Below are 27879 nucleotides of genomic sequence, written 5' to 3'. Positions count from 1 at the left end.
AGAAGTTGAATAGTGTGAGGCTAGACTATGCCATTTGGTGTTTGAAGTGAAAACAGAGAGGATGTGCTGGACACTTGTCCACCTGCTGATCCTGACGACACTCAGCTGTCAGTCTTGCGCTGAGGTTAAGACGAAGGTTCCAGTCTCCTGCCCAGACTACCAGAGGGCCTTTGGAGGCTCCTGCTACGAGTTTGTGGATCTCCAGCACAGTTTCTTCGGTGCACAGGCTTGGTGCGAGCAGCGCGGTGGACACCTTGCATTTATCCCAGATGAAGAAACTCAACATTTCCTTCAGAGACTCTCGGACCCCGAGAAGGATGCGTGGCTTGGACTGGCACCTTCTGCCACTCCGAACCTGCAAAATTCTGCGACCCTTGAAGGTAAGGAAGCCAATAATGGGCAAAATGTGGAATGTTACTGTGCTAAATCATAAAATGTGAAAATGTGATCTCATGCAAATGGCCATAGTTACAACAGACTGATGAGTTTAGTTCTGCTTGTAACAAAACGGTCATGAGCAAGAGTTTTGTTGGTGATTTATGGCAAAAATCTTGTAAAACTGCATCCAACTTCTTGGTTCACTCTGTGCATATGTTGTCATTCACAAATTAAGCAAACAATTGAAAAAAATTAAGAAAGTCATGGACCCATAAAAAGAGGTCAAATAAACATAACTAAACCCAAGTCATGCTAACTTCACATGAACTGTGCATTTAAATATATATATATATATATATATATATGTATACACACACAGTATACTGTATGTGTTCAGCAGTGGTTTGTTCCATCCTCAGATGCTCTCTCTTGGCTGGATGGTTCACATCTCACCTATTCAAACTGGGTGAGCAGCCCACAGCCAGGAGCAGCCTGTGGACACGCACTGAGAGACTCCGGCTTCCAGTGGGAAGCCACAAGAGACTGCAACAAAAAGCTTCACTTTATCTGCCAGTTTGGTACGTATTTGAACTCACACAACAACAACAACAGCATACTGAACAAAGCTCGATGAATTCCCACTTGGCATTGCTTTTGTACCTTTCCCAGAGTCTGGGAGATCCATTGTCTGTGCCGGTGGAAACACCTCTCTGCAGTGCGGTTCTGGTCGAGTCTTAATGATAGATGGCGGCTTATACGGTCGTGAGAACCTTCATTACTGTCGATCCACGCTCCCCCCACCAACAACACCCACAGGACACCAGTGCGGCTGGGTGGATGTTGTAGAATCACTAACAGGTAAAACATACAATTATGTGTTGTACAATTAGCTATTCCAGACACGTTAAAGGATCTGATCTACACAATAACCACCATCAGCTTCACAATAGTGAAATAGGCTCAATAGGAAGACAAACATGCCTCATGAAAAGGTTCTGCTCGGATGACAGCTGTGATGAAACTCAATCCACGTTTGAGGGAAGTGATTGCCAGATGTCACAAAGTACATATTGTCGCATTGTACAGACCTTTATTTGCAAAGAATGATTGCCCATTAGGAAATATGGAAGAAAAAAACAACACACACAATAATAGCTTAAAAGCCATAAAGATACATCAATGATATCCATTCAGTAAATATTGACTCATGCATTAACTGATAGCAAAAGCAGTCTTTCCATCCATCCATTGTCTGAACTGGCTCATTCGGTCAGAGGGAGTGTGCATGCTGTACAAGTCAGAAGTCTATTTGAGTTTTGACTTCATCTGATTTTCCTGTACTTGAACAAGCAGGAACCGAGTCCAGACTTAATAATAACATAGAGATAAAAAAGAAACTCATTCTTACTCCAAACTCGTCAAATACTGCCGATTGGCATCGACACACCAGGTCGCCTTCTAGCATTAGTTTTCAACGTGTGGCGACGGCGTTTCCTGTTCCTTACATGCATAGTGTCCTTTCAAAATAAACGTCCTTCTTCACAGGAAGTTAGGTATAGACAACAAAACCAGTTATTTGCATTTAGGAAAAGAACGTGTTCGAAGTTAACTTTAACTTTCTAGCAACTCAAGTCACAACCGAGTGACTGACGACTCATGTCCGTCGTTACTGAGTGGATGCAAAATGTCAACTTTTGCTTTTAGTTTCCAGTCTCCTAGTCGGAAGTCATGCGTTTGTTTGGGATCTAATGGCAGAATTTGAATATTGTAATTTGTATGTTTTTTGTATTCTATAACGACCTGAATCTAAGAATCATTGTTTTTTCATAGAATGAGCCGTTTATATTTACAAAGGGAGCAGGTCGTCTTCACAGAGTCCGCCATGTTGCACGGCCATGTTTCTACAGTAGCCCAGAATGGACAAACCAAACACTGGCTCTAGAGAGGCTCTGTTTTTGCATTTTTACGTTATCTGAAGGCCACCGTAGTTCTCCGACACGCTTGGAAAGGGAGGGCTGAGCGGAGGGGATTTCAGTTGGATGCAATCTGCAACCTAACCACTAGATGCCACTAAATCCTACACACTGCTCCTTTAAATGCAGGCCAGTACACACATACACACACACACACACACACACACACACACACACACACACACACACACACACACACACACAACCCCTCCAGACAACTGCTACGGGCCGGCCTTTGATCAGCACCACGGACAGAGAGCGCTAGTTGGGGAACACATATTGTTGTTAGAGTTCTCACAGCGCCACTAAAATATCAAGTAGCTATCTGTAAGACTTTCCATGACGCTGTCATCATTGCCGTGTGTTGACAGCAGCTGATGACGCTCTCTGTTTTATACCCAGCCCACTGCCACGGCCGTCAGGTCTGCCAGATTGCTGAAGTTGTGGGCTCCTTTGCTGAACCCTGTCCTCAGCTGGGGAGCTACCTGTCTGTGGACCACCACTGCAAAGATGGTTAGTGACAGTAACGTTACGCAATTATAAATGTTTCAAAGGGGAATCAAACATTCCATATCCATATCAGAAACAGATCGGATTGTTTCCCATCTCACCCTTAATTCACTTTTATCCAAGTGGACAAAAGCTGAACTCAATAAATGAACCAACAAAGAGGTAACATCATGAGACCATGATGTCTATGATAGCTAACTTCATCTCACATGGTTGAGTTCAGAAGGTATCAAGGCTAAATATATATACGTTTTGGATCTTATGTGTTTGACTGGAGTCTGGCAGCTACCTTCATCCCACAGACCCAGAGGAGGAGTCACAGGTGTAAGTAAGTTATTGAACGCTGGCTGAATTCCATTTCACTTTCAGGGTCCTGGTGTTGTGCATGCTGGCTCACTGTCACACTGTCTTGTTTTATTAGGTTCATAGCACAGAGCCATTGTCAATGTAAGAAGTGACCCCTGAGCTAGTCAGAATGTTTGCGGTGAAAAAGGCTGATTTTGCCTAAAAAATAGGAACAAGGGAACAAAGTTATGAAGCAGCGACAAGACGCGACTGAGATGGAGAAAAGCATTTAGAAACTTTGATGGTGTCTGATGCTGCTGCCTTGTTGCTGCTGTATAAATATGGTTTACAGGGACTCTTGCTATACATGTCTGGTCATTATGTCCTCCAGGGCTCACACTGTCAGTGAGCACTGCGGCTGCTGTTTTCGATGACGTCGCCATCAGCGTGAAGTGGCTCTTACGTGATCCAAACCCACGCTGCAAGATGAGTACGGGAGACGGCCGTGTTATCCACCTGCATAGTCCACAGGGGTGAGTGGTAACGTGTACTGAGACACTGAGACTACGACTAGTTGTGTAATGTCCAGCCCCACATGGATGCTTTAGAGGACGGACACATTGACACAAACAGACCATAAAGAACTGGAAAAGGAAACTCAACCCTCTCAAATTCTGCCTCAATGCTGTACGTTATATTACAAGATTTGTCAAACCTCTCCTTGACACTTACTGTATAAGTCCATCATCTCCTCATTTCATATCCCTTTACATTAATTAGGTTAAAATCCAAGCATTCACATTACAGTAAAACATCTGTTTCATATCTGCAATAGTGTGGCGACTTGTCCAGAGTGAATCCTGCCTTCACCCAATGTCAGCTGAGATCAGATACACTTCTATTTAATCATATCAGCCCACATCGTCAACACATACTGCTATGAAATCAGTCTTTAAGTATTAATGTGGGTATAGCTCCACTTATCAGACAGGTTAGTGGCTGACCTATGTAATGTGTATCACTTCTTTATTTTCTCCAGTGGTCACAGCAAGAGGACCATGCTGTGACCACTGCTAACTGCTACTGTGTTTGACTCTTCTCAGGTTTGGGAGCAGCGAGGTGCACACATACACTCACCCGAACACATTTGTTGTGGCAGTTGAATGCACCAGCAGGGACACACACATTACAGCTCAGAGCACCATTACCATTCAAGAAGCCATCACAGCGTTTGGTGTCATCAGGTGCTATTCTGGGAAACTGTCTTTTAATGCAGACAACTGTAAAAGCCTTCACAGAGAGCCACTTCAAATTCAAATGGTGGTAAAAGCAGGTAGGTGACCTGAATATACCATCATTCATCCTGTCCAACCTGATATCCCTGCATCAAGTTGAGCTGTTTGTATTTCATTTTTAAAAGGACAGTTTACAGCCATATCAGAAACACACAGTTGTCCTCTTACCTGTCGTGTTGTTTATCGATCTTCCTTGTTTTAGTGAGTTTCCTAGCTTTGAATATGTTGGTTGGAGAGACGGCTGCCTTCTCTCCAATATAATGGGCCTGTATGGTTGGTGGTGCTCAAATGTGGCTTTTCAGAAATAATGAACAGGTTACTCAAGAAGATACACAGACCTCGCTGTGAGCAGCTTTGTGGAGGGACTGTAGATGAAATAGTTCCTAGTTCTTCAATTGTTTTTTTTGGCGCTTTGAGCACCACAAGCCGAGTGCCATAAACTCCCATTATATTCACACCAACACAATCCAGAATAGCACTGCAGGTAAGAGGCGTGAACGATCCCTTTCAATGTATTCCTTCTTCTCTCTTTTCTCTCTGAAGGTACAAACGTGACCTACAGAATCCAGAGTGATGACACTTTGTTACTGGGTTCATCAGTGTTCAGAGGAAATGTTCCCCAGAACCTCACAGTGACTCCAGACATGATGACGCAGCTTGGGCCTGGCTGCCACCGGCTGACCCTCTATGCATCTAACATGGTCACGAACCCTGAAGTGTCCACAGACCTGCAGGTGAAGTAGCATCAATCAAGAAGACATCATGTCATATTCTATCAATAAAGCAATAAGTAACACAATGCAACAACCCTTCATGTGTATGCTCTGATTTGAATAGTGGGGTATGAAGTACAAGAGTTGAAGTTGACATTGTGATTATTTGATTAAGGAGTTGATTAAGGCCTCTCTAAATTAGAAACTTAAATCAACCTAGTTATTGGATCACCCATGTCTAGGACAACAACACGAGGAGTCACTCACACTATAAAGCGTCGCTCTGTAGTGCTACAAGTGGTCAAAACGTACGTACTTGAGTAACTGAAGACCTTGATGTCCTGATACAACGTGGAAACATTTCTAAAGCAACTGAGCAACAGGTTAGCAGAGCAGCAGCATCAGTGCGCGTGGATGTGTTCAGGCGCAGCATTAGGTTGTAGGTCACCCGTTTTTTGGGTGTGTATGAATGGAGCGTTAATGTGTTTCTTGTCATTCTTCATGCGCTGCAGATGTGCGTGTTGGAGGAAGTAGCCGGGCTTCAGGCCTCTGTGACGACAGAGGGGGAGGAGTTTCTGTGCTCTCCAGATGTTTCTGTCGGTGTTTCTCTGGAACGAGGAGCTCCTGTGCTGCTCCTCTTCTCTCTGACCGGAGACAACGGCTCACACTCTGAGGTCCGAGAAATGAAGACAAGCGAGGACATCTTTTGCATTGCTCATCCGATTCAAGGTACGGAAGGCATATTCAACACCGGGGGCCACTTATGATTTGGGAAACAATCTGAAACACATTATGGGTATTTGATATGTGCTGATTATTTGAATGTATGCTTTTCTACAGGACCTTCACATGTGAAACTCAGAGCATGGAACGTCTTCTCCTCTCTGGAGGTGGATGTGGATATGTTTGCTCTCTGTGGCAAAGATTCAGTCGCTAAACAACATATCCATGACTACATGAGACCGGTCATTTCTTCTTTATTTTTATGTTTGAGTTGTTTTATATATAAGGGGAAAATAATACTTAATCCTCTAACTCTCACAATGGTGCTCATAAAGTTGATGCCTTTCTCACACTGAATCATTCATAAACGCTTTTGGTCATTTTCTTTTTCAGAGGAAGAAACACATTCGAGTGCTCAGATCTCCAAAGGACATCATCGCAACACCTTCAACATCAGTAGCTTCCAAAAATATACCCATCACGCTTTCAACAAGTGATCCGTCCAAACTACCTACCAACAACAAACGATACGAGTGGGAGTGCAGTAAGAACGATGCTTTTCATATGAAGTATCAAATGTTTTGTACGGTTTTTATATTTAAATATAAGTTTCATAGAGTAACGTATTTTGATGTGTTCTTCATGTGTTGATTGTCTGAGCTGCAGATTAAGCCACATTACATGTAAATGAGTTTGCTAAGCCCCACTACCCTCGTTAGTGTTTTGTCTTTCATGCTTTCCATCAATGATAGCAAATTAATAACAAATGGAAGCAATGGGTCCTTGACAAACGCAGCTTCCCAACAGCCAACTGTGGCTAGTTGAGCTGACTTTACTGTATGAGTTGGTGAGAAGCTGGTTCAGGCTGACTCTTTAACATAGACTCATATTAAAACTAAAGGGTCTTGATGGCCATAAGCATCATTTTGTGCAGAAACCAAGGCTAAAGCTGCACGTCCCTCACCATGTCGATGTAGATGACATGGACATAAACTGCTCTGTTCATGCATTTTAGTGTTATGCTAGTATTAAGTATTGTATTCATGATTTATTATTGTTCAGTCCTAGTAGCAAGTAAGATCAGGATACATCTAATGTCCAAACCGGACGCTTTAGTGTAGCACACGTTAACGCATGCACACTTGTAAGTCTCATGCACACACCACCAGACAGTTGACAGTTGTTGCAGTGCTCAGCACACTTACCGATCGCACATCTCAACGCCATGGATGGCGTCTCAGCAGAACAAAATTAATGTTTCTCATAATCCACCAAGACATCCTTTATTTGAAGACCGTGACACACGGTGTTTGTCAATGTGCAAAAGCATCACAGGCTGCTGGTTAAATGGTCAACTGTGACACATTCTCTGCCAACTCTTGTGTTTTGCTACCTGACCATCTTAATATCTTTCATATCGCAAACGAAAATGTCAGAGTGAGGTTACTTTGTTTCCAAATCTGATGCAAGTCATTAATCACAATAAATGTATATAGTATATACGTATATATATATATATATATATATATATATATATATATATATATATATATATATATATGTATATATATATATATATATATATATATATATATATATACACACACACACATAACTATCAGAATGACATGTTTTATATCAGTGTGTCAATTGTTATTGCAGAAGAATAATGACTTTCTTTGTTGATCTACAGAGAATCCATGTCCATGCCAAGGAGCTTTTGCGGGACACACTCGAGTCATTACAAAAACCTGCCTACCAGATGCATTTCATTTTAATAAATATTATTTTAATACGATACATCAAATAAATGGTAAAGTGCAGTCAAGTGACTCTATATGCATCACCGTTACCCCTGAGAAGGATTTCCCACCTTGGCTGAGGTGAGTGAAGCTGATCTGCTGTGAGTTTAATGAGGTTGTTGTTTTGCATTATTCGCCTGTTTCACCAGATAGCTTTTGTTTCTAGATGTAATCATTCTAGTTATGTGTTAACCAACGTATCTATGTATATGTTGTATCACAGTCTCACTTGCACTGAAGGCTGTAACCCAATAAAGGAGAACACGGCTGCAAAAATGAAAATGACTTGTGTTGGACAAACACAGTGTCCACAAATAGTGTGGAACATCGAGGACCCAAGAGATGACAAGGACTGGCAAGTGAGTCTGATCAATGAATGGTGAATAGTTTAGGACTGAAAGATCGGCTAATAGTAAATGGTAACAATTTGAATTGACTTCATGAATCTGCACGTCAATTTAGTTACAGGACAATGAGATCAAAGACTGCTACAAAACGGCAGAAACACGGCCTCTTGTACGGAAACAGAACGGTGGAGATCAATACTCTGTGAATTATGACTCTCTTGAAACTGCAGAGTCTAAGCATCGCAATGTCATCGTGGTGATAACGTCTGGTAGGTTTACATAAGTCAGTGAAATGATGTCACCGCTGCTCAGTGAACTATCTTGCATTGTTGGTCTTCAACTGTTTTTGACTATTTAATCAACTCTAGGGAACCTGTTTTTGCGATAGAGCTCCTTTATTTCTTTGATATAATGCACTAACCTGCCCTTTTCCTTTTATATCAAAGCTGATGTTGAACCGCTTTACAAAAGATACACCATACATACATCATCATCATCATCTGAAAGTGGGGAAGATAACACAGCAACCACTGCTGGTCCCGCCTCCACATCACCTGGCACTAGTGACACCACTACCACGCCTACCACCCCTACCACTGCTAGTCCCGCCTCCACATCACCTGGCACTAGTGACACCACTACCACCCCTACTACTGCTGGTCCCGCCTCCACATCACCTGGCACTAGTGACACCACTACCACGCCTATCACTGCTGGTCCCGCCTCCACATCACCTGGCACTAGTGACACCACTACCACGCCTACCACTGCTGGTCCCGCCTCCACACCACCTGGCACTAGTGACACCACTACCACCCCTACCACTGCGGGTCCCGCCTCCACACCACCTGGCACTAGTGACACCACTACCACGCCTACCACTGCTGGTCCCGCCTCCACATCAGCTGGCACTAGTGACACCATTACCACCGCTAACACCATTGATGCGTCTCCACCAGCAACCACCGCTAACGTTGACAGCCTTAAGTGTAGCATATCACCGGAGAGTGGAACAATCCTTGATGTTTTCACTATTACGTGCACTACTGAAGTTCCTTGCTCTAGCTGTCAGTATTGTTTTAAGACTGATCAAGGTAAGTAATCCAGATTAGCAAACACATCTGTGACAAGAGAACAGATATAAGAACCTATAAAGATATCTATTTATAGATAAAGAAATCTATGAATCTAACTTATTGTTTTGTTTTAATACTGCCAGGATTCCATCTGCGTTGCAGTAATATCAATGAAGTGAAGTCTGTCTTCCTTCCTCTTGGCGACAGCAGTTCCAACTACAACATGATTATCACAGCAACTGCAAAACATGGCAGCTTTGTATGTAGCACCACTATAACTGCAAAGGTTTGTCAAAAATATGATGATTACAAAAAGTAACAGAACAGGATCTATGGAAAGGCTCAACTTTCCTTCACGCTGTAGTAAGAACATAGATTTGTTGTTTCCTCAGGTGATGGAGTCCACAGCGTCCTCAGGCTCTTCACTAGATGATGTTCAGGCTTCTGTGGAGAATGCTGTGGCTCAGCTGAAGAAACAAGGTCTACTGTCAGGAGAAACCGTGGGACAACTCATCAACTCTGTGTCCAACGAACTGAACAGTCAATCTGATGAATCGAACAAAGCTGACAGGCAAAAGGTAAAGGCGTATTGGACTGTGGATACAGATTTAAAAAATGGTTAGACAGCATCTGACTGCAGAGGTTGAACAGCATTGTACCCATGAAGGATTTAGCTCAGAGCTACTCCTAAAGCCAGCCCTAGTTCAGTAGACAATCAGGCAGACAGCAACAGTTCAGGGATTCCACAGGCCAAGCATTCAGCCCATTTTGAACCGGCATGTTTGAAACATATTTAAAAAAATATATAATTTGGGAAAAGTTGGCTAAAACCATCTGCTACAGACTCAAACCTGGTGTCATCCCTAGCTGCTTAGAGGACATCCCTCTATTGAGAAGGTTGTTGTCCATGTTGTCCACTGGAGGTTCTTGATCTTTTAAAGCAAGTGGAGCGATTTTTATTTCAGTCCACATCCTAGTGCTGTCTAGAGGGGCTCCTGAGTCTACATGAGGGGCTTCAGGCTCAATGTAGAGCTCAACACTCGAAAACCTATTTATCTAATTTGCTTTCAACTAATGTCATTCTTATCATTCTTACTATTATTATAAATATACTCATTGTTATTATTTCATTTGTTTAAAGAACTTTGAACTATGAAAGGTCCTCTATAAATACAATGATTGTTAGTAGCAGTAGCATCACTATTATTATTATTATTATAAATCATACATGCTTTAATGCTTTTGTCTGCTGAAGCTTCGTGAGAAGATGCTGGACATAATGATTGACACAGTAAAAGAAGCTCCGACCAACACTCCAGAAGGAGTTCAGGTGACAGCCAGAGGACTCGCTGCTGTCGTCCAGAAAGGCACCGAGCTCAGCTCCTCTGCTCAGGTACTGTCCAGTGATCCCATAGGATTTCACTGCGGTTCACTGCTTTGTGTTAATGAATTCAAAGGACAGCTGCCTTAGCTCAGCCTTGTCCTTTGAATGTGTATTTGAGGAAAGACATCGAACGGTTAAGTCTGTCATACATCTCCCAAACATACGTGTGTGATTGCAAGAATTGATTCCCATCTTCAGGAAGAGGCTTCATTACTGCTTGTAAACTTAAGCTCACATCTCCTCCACATGGATGTGAACACAAGTGAAGACAACGTGAATGAAATTAACGCCGCAGCCAGCACCATTGTGGAGGGAGCAAGCAATATCCTGGACTATTCCTCCAATGTGAGTGTTTGACCATAGAGCCGTGTTGATGGGACACACTGCTCCACCCTTTAAAGAGCACTTACAGCATGTAGTGCACTGATTAATGTGTAGCCTCGAATAGTAAGAATAGACCACATTCCTGTGAAATATGATGTCTGTTACCAACAACTTGGGTTGAGTTTAGAGACCAGGAGGACGGCCAGTGAATTGAAACAACCTCTCCCGTGTCAAAATGCTGTCTGTTATCCTTTGCAGAAGAACGTCTCTGATGCCCTTCTCCTTTCTCTGAGCAATACAATGAGTGCACTGTTGGCATTTAAAGACGCCAACAAAGCGCCGACTATCATCCAACAAGCTCATATTGGTGTGTTTGTCAATAGGTGAGTTCTTCTGTGACAGAGATAGATGTAAGGCTATAGTTTGCTTTGAATTGCTTTCTGGTGGAGAGTTACATGGCTGGATATCCCTTTAATGTCTAAGTGGTAAATATGAGACTACAGAGAGCAGCAGGTTATCACAGCTTAGCCTGGCTCTATATGGAAGTAGCAGCCGCTGCCTGCTAGCACCTCTACAGCACTAACTAACAGTTTATTCTCTAATAATGGGGGTGTATGTGCCGACCTATGTTTAACTCCCTGGAATCTCTGCTGGTTGCTAACAGTGATGACAAGACTAACGGGAAGTTACTTCACCCAGTCAAAAACAGTCAGACATTAGAACGTGTTGTTGTTACAATAAGCCTGTTAATTAGTGAGCTGTGAAGGTGCTTTTTACTTTTGGAAAGAGCCAGGCTACCTGTGTTCTCTAGTTTCCTTTCTTTATGCTAAGCTAAGCTAACCGTTTGTAACCGCTGCCTAAATGTACTTCCTTGGGAAAGAAAAAAACAAACATATTATGGGATGATTTCAATGTAGTCTGTGCTCAAAACATGTAGGGCCAAAGACTGAAAGACTGAAAAACACCAGGGACACACAAACTAACTAACCCTAACCCTTAACAACTGACTAATAACTAACTAAATAACCAACTAACTTATGAGTCTCTTCATATTTTCTCCTTCAGAGTGACACTGGGAAGATTACAGACAGAGATTATAAAAATTCCTCAAAGTTCCAGCCCATCATTTTCTCTCCCAACATTACCCTCCAATACATCTCCTCCAGATGAACCCGTGGATGTACGAGTAAGTCCAGAGTGCTGTTGTGTTGATGTGTGTGTGTTGTGTGTGTGTGTTGTGTGCACTACGGCTGTCTATAGTTCAAAGTGATGCAACGACTCACTCGTCGTCTTTGGTATGTTAGTATATTAATTTGTTTTAATTTGTTCTTTTTCTATATCAATTTGCCTTAATCTTTATTTTTTGTGTTTATAAACACTCAATTTTATTACTGATGGATTTTCTTGTTGTCAGTGCATCCTACCTACGGATAAATAGAATATGTTGGAGATAAATCTTAGCTCCTCCGGCCACACTCTTATAAATACCGACCCACCCTAAGCCTCGGTTTGCTCACGCTTTCCGCATCCCACCCTCCCTCTCGTTAAACCATGTTACTCATGGTCATCATTTTCCATGGTCATTATCCTTCTGTCCCACATGGAGACCGGGGGATCTGCAAGGACCGGGAGCCGCAGTGGATCCTGAACTAAGCCTTCCCCCAAACCGCTACTGGCTAATCTCCACCAACCATTCCTCAACTCTCCAAATAATCGACGGAGCTTCGCCCTCGGCTGAGGTGTGGTCCTAGCTAGTGGATTATCCACTGCCTGCCCAGTCAGCATGAATTCAGCCCAACCGCAGAGCTGCTGCCCCCCCCTCCCCACCTAACTGTAGCCAACACTCAGATGTTGTGCTTGAAAGACCAATCTTTGAAGGCCTTTGTCATTAAAACATGGGTCATCTATGATGTGCAAATGCCAGATTTCCACACAGTCAGAGAAAGTAAAGTACCTGTTCACAGTTGAGCAATTGAAGCCTGTTGGATGCCTGTTAGATCCCATGTTGTTCTCAGTGGCTGACCTGCTTATGGTGATTGAACTTTGGTCTTTGAATACATTTATAGATGCTGAGTTTAGACAAAAACCCTTTTTCCTGGAATGAGAGAGGGAACATCAGTGGCCAAATAGGTGCTCTCTCCCTCACAAGACAAGATGGCGCCGGCATCCCTGTGGAAAACCTGAGCGAGGATATTAAGGTCAGTGCAGGTTACAAGGTTAGTTCATTGTTATTGTACAACACAGAGTTGGGCAACAAAATGCATTTTGTAGTTCCATACAATACATAAGAAAGCTATGTTATACAGTATGGTGGATGAAGCATAAATTAAGGAATATCACAGTCTGAGGAAAAAAGTTGCTCTAAAGTCTGGTGGTACGGCAGCTAATATTTCTGTATCGCTTGCCAGATGGCAGCAGAGTGAACAAGCTGTGGTGGAAGTGGCAGATATCACTGATGCTCAGCAGATGGGTACCAATGATGTGTTGGGCTGTAGAGCCCTCCTGTCCGGGGCAGTGCACATCGCATTGTAATGTTTGTAATGTTTTCAGTTCTATATCGTGCTCGTCTGTTGACAACATGTTTACTGTGGGGACAAATATGTACCTTCTTTTAAGAAAAACAAACTTCAAAGGATCATCCATCCATTCGTGATGGCAGCAGTCTGAACAGGGTATTCCAGGTGTCCCTCTCAACAGCCTTGTTGTCCAGCTTTTCCTAGGGTACCGTGAGGCATTCCCAGACCAGAACAAATCTATAATCCCTCCAGGATGTCTTGGTCTACCAGGAGGCATCCTGATCAGAAGCCCAAACCACATCAGCTCCATTCGTTGGCTTTATTCCAAGCTCCCTCCGGATGTTTGTGTCTTTTTTTAACTCCATCTAGAGGATTAAACAGATTTGTTTAAAATGTGGTTGCTATAATCCTCAGACTAATTTGATGTTACATTGCAGGCGATAGACTAACAATGACGTCATAGCTCATATTACAATACGGCATTTTAGGCACAACTTTTTTTAAACTCCTCCTAGAGGATTCAACAGATCCATCTCAAATTTGGTCAGCAGCATCTCAAGACCCTCACGATGACAAATTGTCAAGCTTTTGACTTTACATTGTCCACTCTGCCCTAAATTCTACAAGCTGTGGAATTCTGTGTTCCATATAGTGGACACAGGAAGTGGTAAAATATTTGCAATGGAACATTTCCTGTTCCACGCACCCCAAAAATGAAATAACATCAAACTTGTGCACACAATGCCCTATGGTCATGGAAATGCACCCTGACCAATGTCCAGCCAGGAATGTGCGAAGGTCTGTTAGATGCTATCTGTACCTGGCGCCATGTCAACATGTGTAGATGTTATTTGGATACATCTTCTGGCCTTGTGCTTGGTCCACAGATTCTTATACCAAGGCCTGCAGGAGAGCAGGTGAACACCTCTTTTTTGGACCTGGGGAAGTACAGCACAACGGTCATAAACGTTCCTTCAGCCGATACTACGCTGGTGTTAAAGGTCCAGAAAGATGTTTTATTTTCCACTTCTGAGATGTATAATGAGAATTTTAAATAAATAATTCATATTTACTATGGTCTACTTTGACACTATGAATAGTTTTATCAAACTGGATGTTTTACTAGCAAGACAAATTTAGTACAGCCATCAGAATTGCTAAATCCATAAATGATTCTACTGTTGATGATTATATTTTTACTAATTGTGCCATTTTTTCCTGAAGATTTGTTTCTTATCTTAATGATGCTAAATATCCTAACATTTTGGAAATGCTGTAAATAAATCCAGAATATAATTGCTGTTCTACTTTGTTTAAAATGAGGATTGTTGTATTTTCTTTTTTTTGAGACTACATTGCTATTATATTTAAAGATGAGGCCTTCGAGTGATCCTTTACCCTTCAAACTGTTCCTCGGTCACATGGACTACCCCACTGAAACAAGTAATGTTGCGATGACAGAGATGCCTCACCAGGGAGCAACACAAGGTAGTACATGTGTGTGCTTAGTGGTGGAGATAGTTTTAAACTTGAATGCCTTTTAAATTGTTGAATCATTACTTGAGTACTTTTGTGTTTCATACAGAGGAGAGATACACTTGGCTACTAGACCCTAAGGATTTAAAGGGAAACGATGGAGTGCACTATCTTGTAGTGAGGCCCATTGTAGGTCCGGGAGTAAAATCCATCAATGCCAATTTATCCATTACTTCCTTCACTGCCGCATGTAAGTTTTGGGATGAATCAATATTGGAGTGGAGCACTTTTGGATGCAGGGTAAGTATAGTAATTCAATCGGCCCGTCATGCGTAACATGTTTCCCAGACAATAATGAAAGTTAATATTGTCTCCACCTGAACAAGGTTGGTGTTCAGACCACACATTCAGTCACCCAGTGCCTCTGCAACCACCTCTCCTTCTTTGGGGGCTCTTTCTTCGTCACTCCCAACCTCGTCGACGCGTCACGAACCGCTGAGCTGTTCGGGACTTTTGCTGAGAATCCCGTGGTCGTCTGCTTTGTGGGGTCACTCTTTGTGGCCTATCTCTTGGTGGTCGTGTGGGCACGACGAAAAGACATTCAAGACACTGCCAAGGTACTATATATGTCCAGCACCAGAGTATAATTAATTTATCCAAAGTGTAAAAAGCATCTTAATCGAAACATGCCTTATGTTGTTGGCTGGTTGGCAGGTGAAGGTAACTGTGCTGGAGGACAACGACCCCATAGACGAGTACCGCTACCTGCTGAGTGTCAGCACTGGGCATCGGAGAGGAGCCTCCACTTCCTCCCAGGTTCATACATTATCAGTTCTTAGCAAATAGTTGAACGGTTAGATTCGGCAGAAAAGGCATTGCTCTTTGCGGGACTCCACAACCAGTACTGCTTCTGATCTCTGTAGAGCCACCAACCTGGTTAACCTGTTGAAGCATTTCCCAGTGAAACAGAAGTGAGAGCGTCTTGAGCCTCTGTACTGGAGCATCCTCCAGTCAAACGGCATATTTAAATGGTGTACAGTTACAAGAGTGAATCCTTGGAATGTCTTTAAACCGCTGAAAAGCACGTGGGATTAGAATGTTGTAAAATGTACAGATTGATTCTGATTATATTATTGATTGAAACTGGTCAGTACTGGCTCACGTAAGCATACGTCAAATTGTATATAACAGGAAGAAAAGTATTTATATAAAATACAAAACTATTGATTTTTTTGTTTGCATAAAATTGTTAAATAGGTGACTGTGGCTGTGATCTAAAAGGGTTAAAGGTGCATATTTCATTTGTAATCTCAAATTCAACAGCTACAGAAAGCTAAATGATAGTGAATATTGGAATTTTTAATATTGCTAACTGATAGCCACAACAATGCTGTTGATAAACACAACACAATTATAACAGCTCAGTTTAATAATACGTTCCAGTTTTAACTCACGGGTTATTTATTTATTTCATTGAAGCTTTTTAACTTTCTATTTTGCTTTTGTTTGGTTCTCTTAGAATCAATCTGAAAGAATATCTTGGATGTCATCCATTCATTTTGAGAACATGTTTTTGTAACATTGTATGCTGCATCACTCATGTTCATCATATTAACAGCATTTTACCAATTACTCTTATTACTCAAGATATCATTTTCATCTGTGTGTACATCACACAAACTCTCCTAAACTTTGCTGATGACATTTCATGCCACTTAATGAAATAATTGTTCTTATTTGTCATTTCCTTGATTTTATATTTAATTGCACTAAATGATTGTGTTACAACATTTGTTAAGGCTTTTGTTCTTTATTAGTTGAAGTGGACATCTTGCTGATTGCAACACTAGCCCCACCCCTCCATTACCGTACATACATGAACTGTTTCAGGTGACAATCACTCTGCTGGGTGCAGAGGGAAACAGTGAACCGCATCACCTGGAGGATCCCAAGAAGTGTGTGTTTGAGAGAGGTGCGGTGGATCTGTTCCTGCTAACTGCACCCTTCTCCCTGGGAGACCTGCAGAGCATCAGACTGTGGCACAACAACTCAGGAAGCCACCCTGCTTGGTAAGCAATCACAGAAATATAACCTCAAATAATCATCCTCACAATGTATGTGTCTTTTATCTCGTTAAGCTATTAAACATGAGCCATGGCATTTCCTCTAGTGTAGTCGTTGTGACCTAGAACTCCGTGAACAAACAATACAATAAAAACAATATGGATTGTTTTACTATTATCCTGATGTTGCAGATGATTACTTGCTCTTCTTTTCAGTTGTAATGTTCTGTTTAGCAAACAATGTTGTCATTTTAGTGTACTATCTAAAAAACTACCTTGTATATAATTTGAAAGAAGTATTTTTTTTTCTCAGGTATGTTGGTAATATCATGGTTCAGGACATACAGACAGAGCAGAAATGGCATTTTCTATGTAACTCCTGGCTGGCCATAGACATAGGTGATTGTTCCCTCGATAAAGTTGTACCTGTTTCGACAGAGATGGATTTGAAGAAGTTCAGGTAAGATGATAATAATCAGACATGATGATCAAATAGAGACAAGTAAATACAGCAATAATAAAAACCAACCGTAACCCAGGCTGTCCAGTTTTATTTTTATTACAGTTATTGCTAAATACAAAATTCATTGATGACTAGATAAACTGTAAATGAGCCATTGAAGGCTCACTTGTAGTATACTTGTTCACATCAGTGAACAGCTACACTCACTGAGCTATGTTTTATATTCCTTATGGTTGCAGAATGATGAATAATTCCTCACTAACTGGTTGCTCATGAAGGTTTGATGTGTTTGTGTTCCCCCTCGTTGCTTTTGTTCTTCAGCAACTTGTTCTTCATGAAGACTACAAAGGACTTCAATGACGGACACCTCTGGTACTCTGTGATCAACCGGCCTCCGAGCAGCACCTTCACTTGTGTTCAGAGAGTTTCCTGCTGTTTCACGCTGCTGCTCTGCACCATGCTGACCAGCATCATGTTCTATGGCATCCCGACAGATCCCTCGGAGCAGACCATGGACCTGGGTACAACACAAATCCATTAATGATGAAATCTATTGAAAAAAATAAAAACAAATTTCGAATTCTGCTGTGATGCACTGTTTATGTTGATTAAACTGATATTCATTAAGGCAATTTCACTGAATTAAAACAATACTAACTCAGTTAATTTAATGAATCACTTAATTCATTCTTTTTCGGATGATTAAGTGATAATATACATGATTACACTTTCAAAGTTTCATTCAAAAACTTCAAAAGAAGCTTTAAATGTTAAAATAATTGGCATTGATTTTAAGACAAAATACATATTGATGAATCTGTGGATTTTATCTCTGTCTCTCACTATGTTTCTTTCAGGTCACTTTGAGTTTAGCTGGCAACAGTTCATGGTCGGAGTTCAGAGTTCCCTCATCATGTTTCCCATAAATATCCTTATTGTTAGCATCTTCAGAAACACTCGTCCTCGGGAGACGTCTTGTTGCAAGCGAAAAACCAAAAACCCAGATGCCCTTGAGCAGAATTCTTTCTCACAGACTACCACCACCAACACAGATGTCAGTGTCACTTTAGACACCGTCATCAAGGTAGTGAATTATGTGTTTCATGCTATTTAAAGTGTTTGTCTTGAATATTTAAGCACACAAATGATATATACATCTTTTATGACACCCCTTGTGCATGTTCCAAAAAAGTGATGGATTCGTAAATAATTTAGAATTCTTATATTTGCATATGTACTGTATGTAATCTTACATTTCACTAACAAGGCCCACGCCAACAACAGTATGAGTTTCGAGGTTTATTACATGATGGAATGATTGGATTTCGGAAGCTGAAGGGGTAGAGGGATGAAGGGATGTAGGGATAGAGGTAGAGGGATGAAGGGAATGTAGGGTAGGGGTCGAGGGATGAAGGGATGTAGGGTAGGGGTCGAGGTAGAGGGATGAAGGGGTCGAGGTTGCGGGATGAAGGCGTCGAGGTAGAGGGATGAAGGGGTCGAGATAGAGGGATGAAGGGATGTAGGGTCGGGGTAGAAGGATGAGAATGAGGAGGTTGTAGAAGGGAGGTTAGGCGAGCGATGGGGGACCGTTGGTGTCTGATGTCTGGCGGGAACTGGGGGAATGGACACGTAGAGTGGGGGCTGTCTCTCTTGAACGGGTTCATTGTGCTTAAATACTTTGTGCACAGGAAATGAGCCGTGTTCTGGGCATGGTCCTTGTTCCTGAACTAAGTTTGTGAAACTAAATATAAAACCTTTCTTTCTCAGGATATCACAAGAATTGCCCATTCTCTGTCTAAGACTGTTAAAAGCAACATACCAAGCACAGAGTCTGAGTTTGGGCCTGGACAACAAGTTGATATCAATGCTGTTCTCTCTGTGGTGGAGGACTTCATCAAACCAAATAACACAACCCCTGACGCTGCCCAGCCCAAAACGCAGAGCTTTGGCAACCTCGTTCAGCCTCAGCTCCCAGGTGTGTACCTGCTGTGGATGGTTGACATTGTGACATTGAATAGATTTAATTTGGTAGAGTGCACTTCATTAAGATACAGTGTCCAGAGAAAAGAGCAGAGAGATTGAAGAGAAGTAACAAAAGGAACCAAAGTTTATGGTGAGTTCAGAAACTTCGGTCATAGGTTTAGCTCAACACAAAAACATAGGCACACTCCATACATAGGGGCGGGGCATCTTTTGCTAGCTGACATAGAGCTAACATACAGTTACTACATTGACTTTATAATGTTTTTATTAAACTGTTACACATGCAACTTGCTTACATTTTTAATAACTGACGTCAATAAAAAATTAGACACAGTTTAACAAAGTTCTGCACATTTTCAGAGGGCAGTCCTGGGTCAACAGTGGAGGGGATTCAAAAGAAGAGCAACAAAACCCAGTATCTGTACCGGCAGCTGTGTCACATTGACAAAGAGCTTAGTCTGCTGGGACCCTCCGGCTTCCCCACCCCACACAGCTACAGCCGGGCTCTGCAACAGGTCCAGGGCCTCAAGGGCTTCCTTGAAGATCAGCTCATCACAGTCAGCTGTGTGAACCCGGAAGAACTCACCGAGAAGAAGTACAGAAGACACTGATTCAAAAAAACACACGGGGGGATTTGCATATGTTTATTTATTTATTTAGATTTTTGAATTGCTTGTTTATTTCATGTTCATCTCTTTTCTTACTCTATCATAGTTATTTATATATTTACAGATAATGAATACAATGGTCCCTGCCCACAACTGTGACACCATTTGAGATTAATAGAACATTTTCAAAAGTCTTAAATTGTGGCTTTTACCAGCTATTATTCACTGCAAATAGTTTTTTTTGTGTCGAAATGAAAGAAAGGAAATTGCAGATTGGGCAGTGAGTTTGGAAAACAGCTGGCAGTGATTTTTAAAGGAAACAGTCAACATTTTGGGAAATGGGCTTATTCACTTTCTTGCCAACAGTTTGAGAGTATCAATCCCACTCTGAAGTCTTTAAGTTTGAGTTAGGAGATGGTTAACTTAGCTTGGCATCGGGAAAACAACTTGCCTGGCTATGTCGAAAGTTTCAACAATTTCAACGATTACACAAAAAAGTGAAAGGTGGTGCAAGCTGTTTCCACCTGTTTCCAGTTTTCATGCTAAGCTAAGCTAAGCTAACCAGCTACAGCTTCATACTGAGTATACAAACATGAGAGCGAGAGACTGATCTCAGTAGCATCAAGAGACCGATTATAAGTATTCATTAAGGAATACACAATCTGTAGATGACGGGCTGAAACATACAAAGCCATAATGTGGTATGGTATAATCGTTTTAAGAAGTATTTCATTCTGTCAGTTACTCATGTAAAAGCTGTATTTGAGTGAATGGTATTCTTTGAATTGCAGGTTGAGCCCTGCAGACAGCACCGGTGGCGATGGTAGTCAGAAGAAGAGGGTGTGCTGTCATGGAGGGCTGCCCTGGTGGTTTCTGTTCGTGGGCTGGCTGCTAGTGATCGCAAGCAGTTTTGTTGCAGGATATTACACAATGCTTTACGGGTTGAAATTTGGGAAGGAGCGCTCTGTGAGCTGGTTGGTGTCCATGATTGTCTCCTTTTTTCAGAGCGTCCTGGTCATTCAGCCGTTGAAGGTGAGAAGAAGTTGGCTTTCTCTCTTCATACATCACTAGCTCAGTAGTTCCAATATAAGTAATTCTTTGTGTTTTAGAAAACTTCTTTTCATATTTTAAACTCCTACAGAGATCATTCTTTTTGAGCACATGCCAGATAAAACCAAAAACACACTGTGACTCATGCCTTTTACCACAGGTGCTATGTCTTGCAGTCTTCTTTGCACTTGTAATAAAGAAAGTTGATGAGGAAGATTTCCAAAATGTGGAGTTTGAAGGAAATCTAGGTAAAAAACACTCCCAAAATCCACGTCATTGGCCCCGAATGTTGACTCCTTCATTATCAGAACAAACGAACACCTCTTCACCCACAGGTGATCGTAAGGACCAACACATGGTCAGACGGGATCGCAGTCTCTATGAGCCTCCTCCTGCTGCAGACGTTGAGAAGATGAGAAGGAAACAGATTATGGAACAGAAAGCCTTCGCCCTCCTCAAAGAGATCTTGAGTAAGTATAGAACACTGTTCTATGGCCATAAATCAAAGTCTATGAATCATTTATTGTATTAATGCAATCCAAATAAATCTACAGCATGTGAAGCAAACTTAGAATCCACACTATATTTTACTTTTACATCTGTGTGCAAATTCACACGTCACGAGAGCTAGCTCAAAGTTCTGTTCTCACAGATTCAAACATTGTTTAAATAATGCTTCATGATGAATGAATTCCATTGAGCTGGGTCCAGTTTAATGTCATCAAGAAAATATCATTCATTGTTCTTGAACCCAAAATACTAAACCAACTACGGTATTTGTATTATCTTTGTTTTAAAGTTTTAGTCAACAGTGTTCAACAAAATATTTACTTTGACTTCATTTGCTCTACTCTAATGCGCCCGTCTGTTGCAGCCTACATGGGGTTCATGTGGATGTTGCTGCTGGTGGCGTACGGACAGAGAGATCCCAATGCTTTTTACCTGAACCGTCACATCCGGGACAGCTTCAGCGACAAGATCTCAGACAGCATGAGTCTTGGAGATGTGTTCACTTGGGCCAACACATCGCTGTTAAGCAACCTTTTTGGAGTTCATACAGGTACAAATGTGTCCCTCATGCAGAAGAGAAACCCTGTTGTTTCTATTTTTACTAATAATAATTATGTGACAGTTGTATGCTTAAACTTGAGCTTGTTAGAACATAATCTGAATATGTTTTAGTTTGGCTAAATAAGCCAACAGTAATATAAAAACATTGGGTCAAGACGTTGGTCAATCCATTGGTACTGGGTAATGTTAGCCCAGAAAGAGCTGTAACGACCCAAACTGACTCTGTGGTGTTTTTCTGTGTTCTGAACTGCAATCGTCTCCATTCAACTTTATCTCACAGAAATGACCACAACCTCTTCTCCTGTGTGTCCACCGTGACAAAGGATTGGCGTCATTTCGGAGTTTGACATGTCATTTTTAAACGTTTTGTGCTCCACTATCTGATGAGCTGTTAACAGGTGGTGGTCATTCCAAGTATTTCTGTGAGATCAGGCTGTCCACATTACAATCACAAGTGACAAATTGTCTCTAGAGTGAATATGTTGCACACACATGTAAACAGAGCCTCACTCAAAAGGATATTCCAGGTGAAACACCCCTTAAATGATCTTTCGCTCAGACCCGGCGGTTAAAGCAGTTAAACGTACAGAGACCCACACAAAATGCCTGAGAAAAATGCTTTTTTCCAGGATACATCACAGATGGAAACTCCAAGCTGGTGGGTAATGCCCGTCTTCGTCAATTGAGAGTGCAGAGGAACTCCTGTGAGATTGCAGGCCCTATGATCCAAGTGGCACCGGACTGTAACGCTCCATATTCATGGGAGGTGGAGGACATGGGCTCCTACGACACTGGCTGGAATCACTCTGCGAGGGATAACATCTCTACGAGCGCATCCAGCCCGTGGACCTACCAGACACAGTCTCAGCTCAGGGCTTATCCCATCCGGGGCAAAATGGTGCTCTACAGGGGAGGTGGCTATGTAGCGGAGCTCGGCCCCGATTCACAAAATGCCAGCAGGTATGCTCATCAGCAAAATGGAATGCATCTTTCCTTTTTCATAATGAACTGTGCAACACATAAATATAGAAAACAGATGGAGGCCTTCAGTAAAAAGTGTGTACTTCTTCTGCAGCACCCTTGAGTACCTGTTCAGGAATACATGGCTGAACGTCTACACGAGGGCGGTCTTTGTAGAGTTCACCGTTTATAATGCTAATGTGAACCTCTTCTGCATCGTCACACTCTTGCTGGAGACCACAGCTGTGGGTAAGCTTGAGTGTTTTCTTTTGAAAAGTGCAACATTACGCAGATGTGGTGCAGATTTGTCAAAGGTGCAATGAGTGCAATGAGCATTGCACCAGATTTGTCAAAGGTGCAATGCTAACTGCTAACTGGAGGTCCGTCTGTCTCCTGGAGGAAACAAAAAGCTAGCTCGTTAGCAGATATCTCTGCAACACAATAAAGAACATAAGGTACATTTTAAAGTAACAGTTAACCGCAAGATCAAAAATACATATTTTTCTTCTCACTTGTGGTGATTTTTATGAATCTACATTGTTTTTCTGTGAATGGGACGATAGTGAACTTAGTGTGTGGTGCTCAAATCGCCGAAAGAATACATTTTTAAAAACTCTTTCCCGAAATCATGACGCGGTTACTCAAGATAATCCACAGACCTTGTTGTGAGCAGCTTCATGTTCCTACATGATGCTACATGAAACAGCTCATTTGACATGTACCTTTGACTATGGGGTGAACTGGCCCTTTCAACTACAATTCTTGGCAGATCTTACACATTGCAGCTTTCAAGAGGATGTGTAACGTCATTGTAACACCAATCTGATCGTCTCATACCAATCTGATCGTATTTTGTTGCTTCTTACAATTGAATTGCATTTTCCCGCCTTCACATTGATGTACAGTACCCTATGTAAATGAAATCATGCTAGTCTGCATGTGTTTAAACAGTGTTGTTCCTGTTGATTTTATAGGAGCATTTCAGTTGCACAGTGAGCTGCAGAGTGTTCGTCTTTACCAATCAACTGGGGGTCTTCACATCTTCGTTATGGCTGCTGAGATCATATACCTGCTTTTCATCCTCTATTACATGTTCCTGCAGGTACACACTACAATAGCTATTAGAACATAAGCAAGATGTTTGAAGAGATCTTCTGCTGTTTGTTTTACTACAGTTTTTTCTCCCTTATGAAACTAATGGAACAAAACAATGGTCACGCACACAACCTGTCTCCGGTACATTTGACAATCCTCTCTGTTCTCTGGTCCTGGCAGGGCAAATTAATGAAGCAGCAGCGCTGGGCTTACTTCAGGAGCAAGTGCAACCTTCTCGAGCTGACTATCATCTCGCTGAGCTGGAGTGCCGTGGCTGTCTTCATCAAGAGGACCCTGCTCGGGGACCGCGATATGACCTACTACCATAACCACAAGGACCAGTGAGACCAGCATACACTGTGCTGTACCTTAGCTTTGACTCTAAAGGGCATGCAAAAACAAGTGTCAAGCCAACACCTTCACAAGTGTAGAAGATGTGCAGTGGGCTTTATACAGACATTCATGGTCCCCAGAGGATTAATCCAGATAAACCAACAACTCACAGATAGATGGACGGACAGACAGACAGACAGACGTTAGGATGATTTAGGGGTAATTAGCATATGCTAACAAGCCTAGATAGAGAACATGGTTTTCTTGATAAACCTTGTCTACGCAACAGCATTTTAGCATTTCATTGTGAGTATGTTAGCGTGCTAATGTTATTGCTTAGCTCAAAGCACCGATGTGTCTAAACAGGGTAGAGTCTAGGAGAGCTGCTAGTATAGCTGTCGACTCTGTGTTAGCTCTAAAGTCTCTTTGTGTAATCTCTTGCTATCTACCTCCTACTGTAAACTACAGTAGTCTTTGACAGTGCTCTGTTGTCTCTCCTGTTTGTGATTAAATCTTTCCTGTGTGCGTAGATTTGCCAGTTTTTACGAGACAGCCACAGCAGACTCTGTGCTCCAGTATCTGATCGCCTTCCTGGTCCTTTTCGCCACCTTTAAACTGTGGCTCCTGCTCAGACTGAACCCCAAGATGAACATGATCACTGCAGCGCTGCAGCGGGCCTGGAACGACATATCCAGCTTCCTTGTGGTCATTGTGATCATGTTCGTGGCGTATTCCGTTGCCGTGAGTGTTTTGCCCCTTTACCAAGACCTTCCCCTTTTTCAAAGATTTGTATTTGTTCTCTATAGTTAAAATGGTAATATATGATTAGTGAATGAAAAACAAAATGACCTAATCTCAGTCCATTGTCTCCAAAATGATCTGTTTAATTACTGTAGAGCTGAAGACTTTATGGAGAGAAGATGTTTTCGTGGTTCCTCTGATATAATGATTGATCTCTTTCTAGTGCAATGTCATTTATGGCTGGAAGATGTCCTCATACAGAACTTTAACGGATGCTCTCGTGACCGTCATCAGTTTGCAGATAGGCATCTTCAACTATGACGAAGTAAGTGAGCTCTTCCCCAACTCTCATATTATATATAAAATACTTTATGGAGTAACAGTAGGGTTATAATGCAGAATCTCTAACCAACATTCATGTGCATGAAGAAGGTTCCTCATCAGCTCAAACTGACATTGATGTCTCACTGATGCTCTTGTTTGCCAGGTCATGGACTACAACCCCGTGCTTAGTGGATTACTGTTTGGTTCCTGTATTGTGTTTATGACGTTCGTGGTGCTCAATCTCCTCCTCTCAGTGATCCTGGTAGCGTTCAACCAGGAGCAGATACATCACAAGGTAACGTTCATCACCAGTCATTCTGAGCAACTAATCCAGGTTTTTAGAACAAATATTAAGTTTAACTGAAATTGTTTTGATACAGTATTCAGGCAAACAGTATACTGTACAATGATTAGGGTAATACGCTAAAGCTTTTTGACAAATATGCCAGTGAGGGGTTTCCCCAGAACCCTACCTGCAAGATTAATATCAGGGTTGATCAAATCATTTTAATGGAGGTAACGTAGCGTTGCTCCATACTGGGTGTGTAAGGAGGCAACTGTTGGCGTCTTTAAAAGGCGACGATATATCAGTGTCAAGTTCAAAGCTTTGTTCGCTGCTACCAAGTGGCCAGAAGCTATCGTTATTAATTGGTAATAGTTAATAGACAGTGCAGCTCAAAAGCAAAGACGAACACGCCACTACCACAGACCTCATCAGACCAGAGCAACAACAACGCCAAAGTAGTTCTGGATCAACCACATTGTTGCTGCTGCAAATAAACACTTTTATTAACACCGACAGAAGCTAGCTGGCAGTTGTTGAGCCTTCCATGATCAGACAGATCAACTCAAGAAAACGGTGAGGGCTTCAGGGCTTCTGATAATCTAGTAGTGAATCAATAACACCACTTCTGCAGTTGTGTAGTAACTGCCTGTCTTACACAAACAAAAGCACATGATATGTCTTCTTCAGCAGTGAGTAGCGATATGTCTTATCACTCTAAAATGATTTGGTCATCTCTCTTCTCTTACCCAGCCCTCAGACGAAGAGGAGATTGTCGACCTATTGCTGAAGAATATCTGCAGTGTTTTTGGGATCAGATATGAAGACACAAAAGACACCCGGGGGCCGGATGAGACCGAGACCGAGGACGGTGACGTGACCCTGAATAACAGCAGAAATACCCTTAACAGTAGCTAAATTCATATACAATATTTTAGGTCGTAGAAAGTCCTCTCTACAAATAGATGCTATTTGGGGTTTGTAAAAAAATATAAAATGATGGTTTGCATGGATAACAAAATGCTGAACAATGGTTCAGCCAAAATAACAGATAAAAGGGTAGAAAGAGACAAACATCCCTCCGAGCAACAGTTCAATAAGAGCAGCAATCATCATTCGTCATTAGTAAAATAAATTGTTAGCTTAGCATCAAAATGTGCGCAGATTGAAATAGGAACAGCTTCTTGTTTCACAATAATGCTTCCTATAGAACAAACTGGAATAAACAGATGTGTTCTTCACGATAGAAATAGAAGGGCTAGGTTAACACTATTGGAATATCAGCCATATATATAAGTTCAAACCTGCTCAACTGAGTAGAGGACCAAAAGAAAGATGCGCTCCCAACATATGTAAAGCCCAATTGCACCATTGTGGTTTAATAATGATCTTGAGTCAAAGGTTCTAAACGTATTCTGTCCTGTCATGCAACACTGTGGGCTCAAGTTGAAAGTTTAACTATTTCATTCTTCTTCTTTTGGGACCAAAATAAATGTAAATAATACATTTAATGTCTGAACTGATTTGTTTTTATCAATTCATTTGAGCAATTATTGAAGGAAAGAAGAAAACAACAATAAAACAAGAGATTCCAAACTGTTAAGGTTTGTTTAACTGTGATGCATGTTACACAGTATGATTAAAATGTGTTTTGTTAAATGAGCATTGAATGTGTTATGTTGATTAAAGAGCTCCATGGTGATCATGGTTTGTTACTTTTTCATGTGTGGTTTAATATTAGAGGAAACTCTCATTGAGCAGCTTCTTTATCAAAACAGCTGAAGATCAACTGCTCTGTTTACAATGCAGTCCAACAGACTTGCATTATTTTAATAAAAAAACTGAAACAATGATTACAGCAGACCTGATGTCATGCAGGGCATCACGTGATAACAGGAGGGCACAGTAAAGTTGGCTTCCTTGCCCAGTAGTTGGAAGTTTGTGCCGGCAGCTCTTCATCTAACTTAGCCTTCCCTTTTCTATCGGTCCATTGGAATTGACCATCGTCATTTCCTGTGTCTGCTTCACAGTAAAGGCAACCTGAACAGGGGCGTGCATAGACAGTGCAGGCCGTGCTGTTGCACTGGGGCCCATGCAGGATTT

The 27879-nt window shown here is 41.8% G+C and overlaps 1 protein-coding gene across 1 annotated transcript; it reads left to right on the top strand.

The window, feature by feature from the left end:
- Window positions 1–61: 61 nt before the first annotated feature.
- Window positions 62–26891, top strand: LOC137891866 (polycystin-1-like protein 2). Its single transcript, XM_068736666.1, has 45 exons — window positions 62–380; window positions 798–956; window positions 1048–1236; window positions 2754–2864; window positions 3538–3679; window positions 4250–4479; window positions 4985–5175; window positions 5667–5883; window positions 5995–6119; window positions 6271–6421; window positions 7571–7760; window positions 7903–8038; window positions 8148–8295; window positions 8473–8940; window positions 8986–9120; window positions 9246–9392; window positions 9520–9680; window positions 10358–10495; window positions 10685–10831; window positions 11069–11193; window positions 11876–11996; window positions 12877–13008; window positions 14214–14327; window positions 14700–14814; window positions 14912–15102; window positions 15189–15419; window positions 15517–15618; window positions 16693–16871; window positions 17179–17325; window positions 17650–17849; window positions 18186–18412; window positions 19096–19303; window positions 19672–19906; window positions 20711–20951; window positions 21130–21217; window positions 21305–21439; window positions 21844–22029; window positions 22670–23000; window positions 23116–23249; window positions 23975–24102; window positions 24276–24436; window positions 24959–25169; window positions 25393–25494; window positions 25657–25788; window positions 26530–26891. The coding sequence occupies exons 1-45, from the start codon at window positions 62–64 to the stop codon at window positions 26692–26694; spliced, it is 7845 nt and encodes a 2614-aa protein (XP_068592767.1). The 3' UTR covers window positions 26695–26891.
- The last annotated feature ends 988 nt before the right edge of the window (window positions 26892–27879 follow it).

This window comes from Cebidichthys violaceus, unplaced genomic scaffold (genome assembly GCF_023349555.1).
Source record: "Cebidichthys violaceus isolate CVI_PGR_0920_01 unplaced genomic scaffold, fCebVio1.0.p SCAF_71, whole genome shotgun sequence".
Lineage (NCBI taxonomy): Eukaryota > Metazoa > Chordata > Actinopteri > Perciformes > Stichaeidae > Cebidichthys > Cebidichthys violaceus.
Note: the sequence above shows the minus strand (reverse complement) of the source record. Positions and strands in the feature narration are given on the sequence as shown.

What these genes read in the sequence shown, in the direction of transcription:
- LOC137891866 (XM_068736666.1), top strand. Translation starts at nt 62, where the DNA reads ATGTGCTGGACACTTGTCCACCTGCTGATCCTGACGACACTCAGCTGT. An exon ending in GATTTCCCACCTTGGCTGAG is followed by an intron (nt 7,761 to 7,902) that starts GTGAGTGAAGCT and finishes GTTGTATCACAG; the next exon opens with TCTCACTTGCACTGAAGGCT. An exon ending in TACCATAACCACAAGGACCA is followed by an intron (nt 24,437 to 24,958) that starts GTGAGACCAGCA and finishes CTGTGTGCGTAG; the next exon opens with ATTTGCCAGTTTTTACGAGA.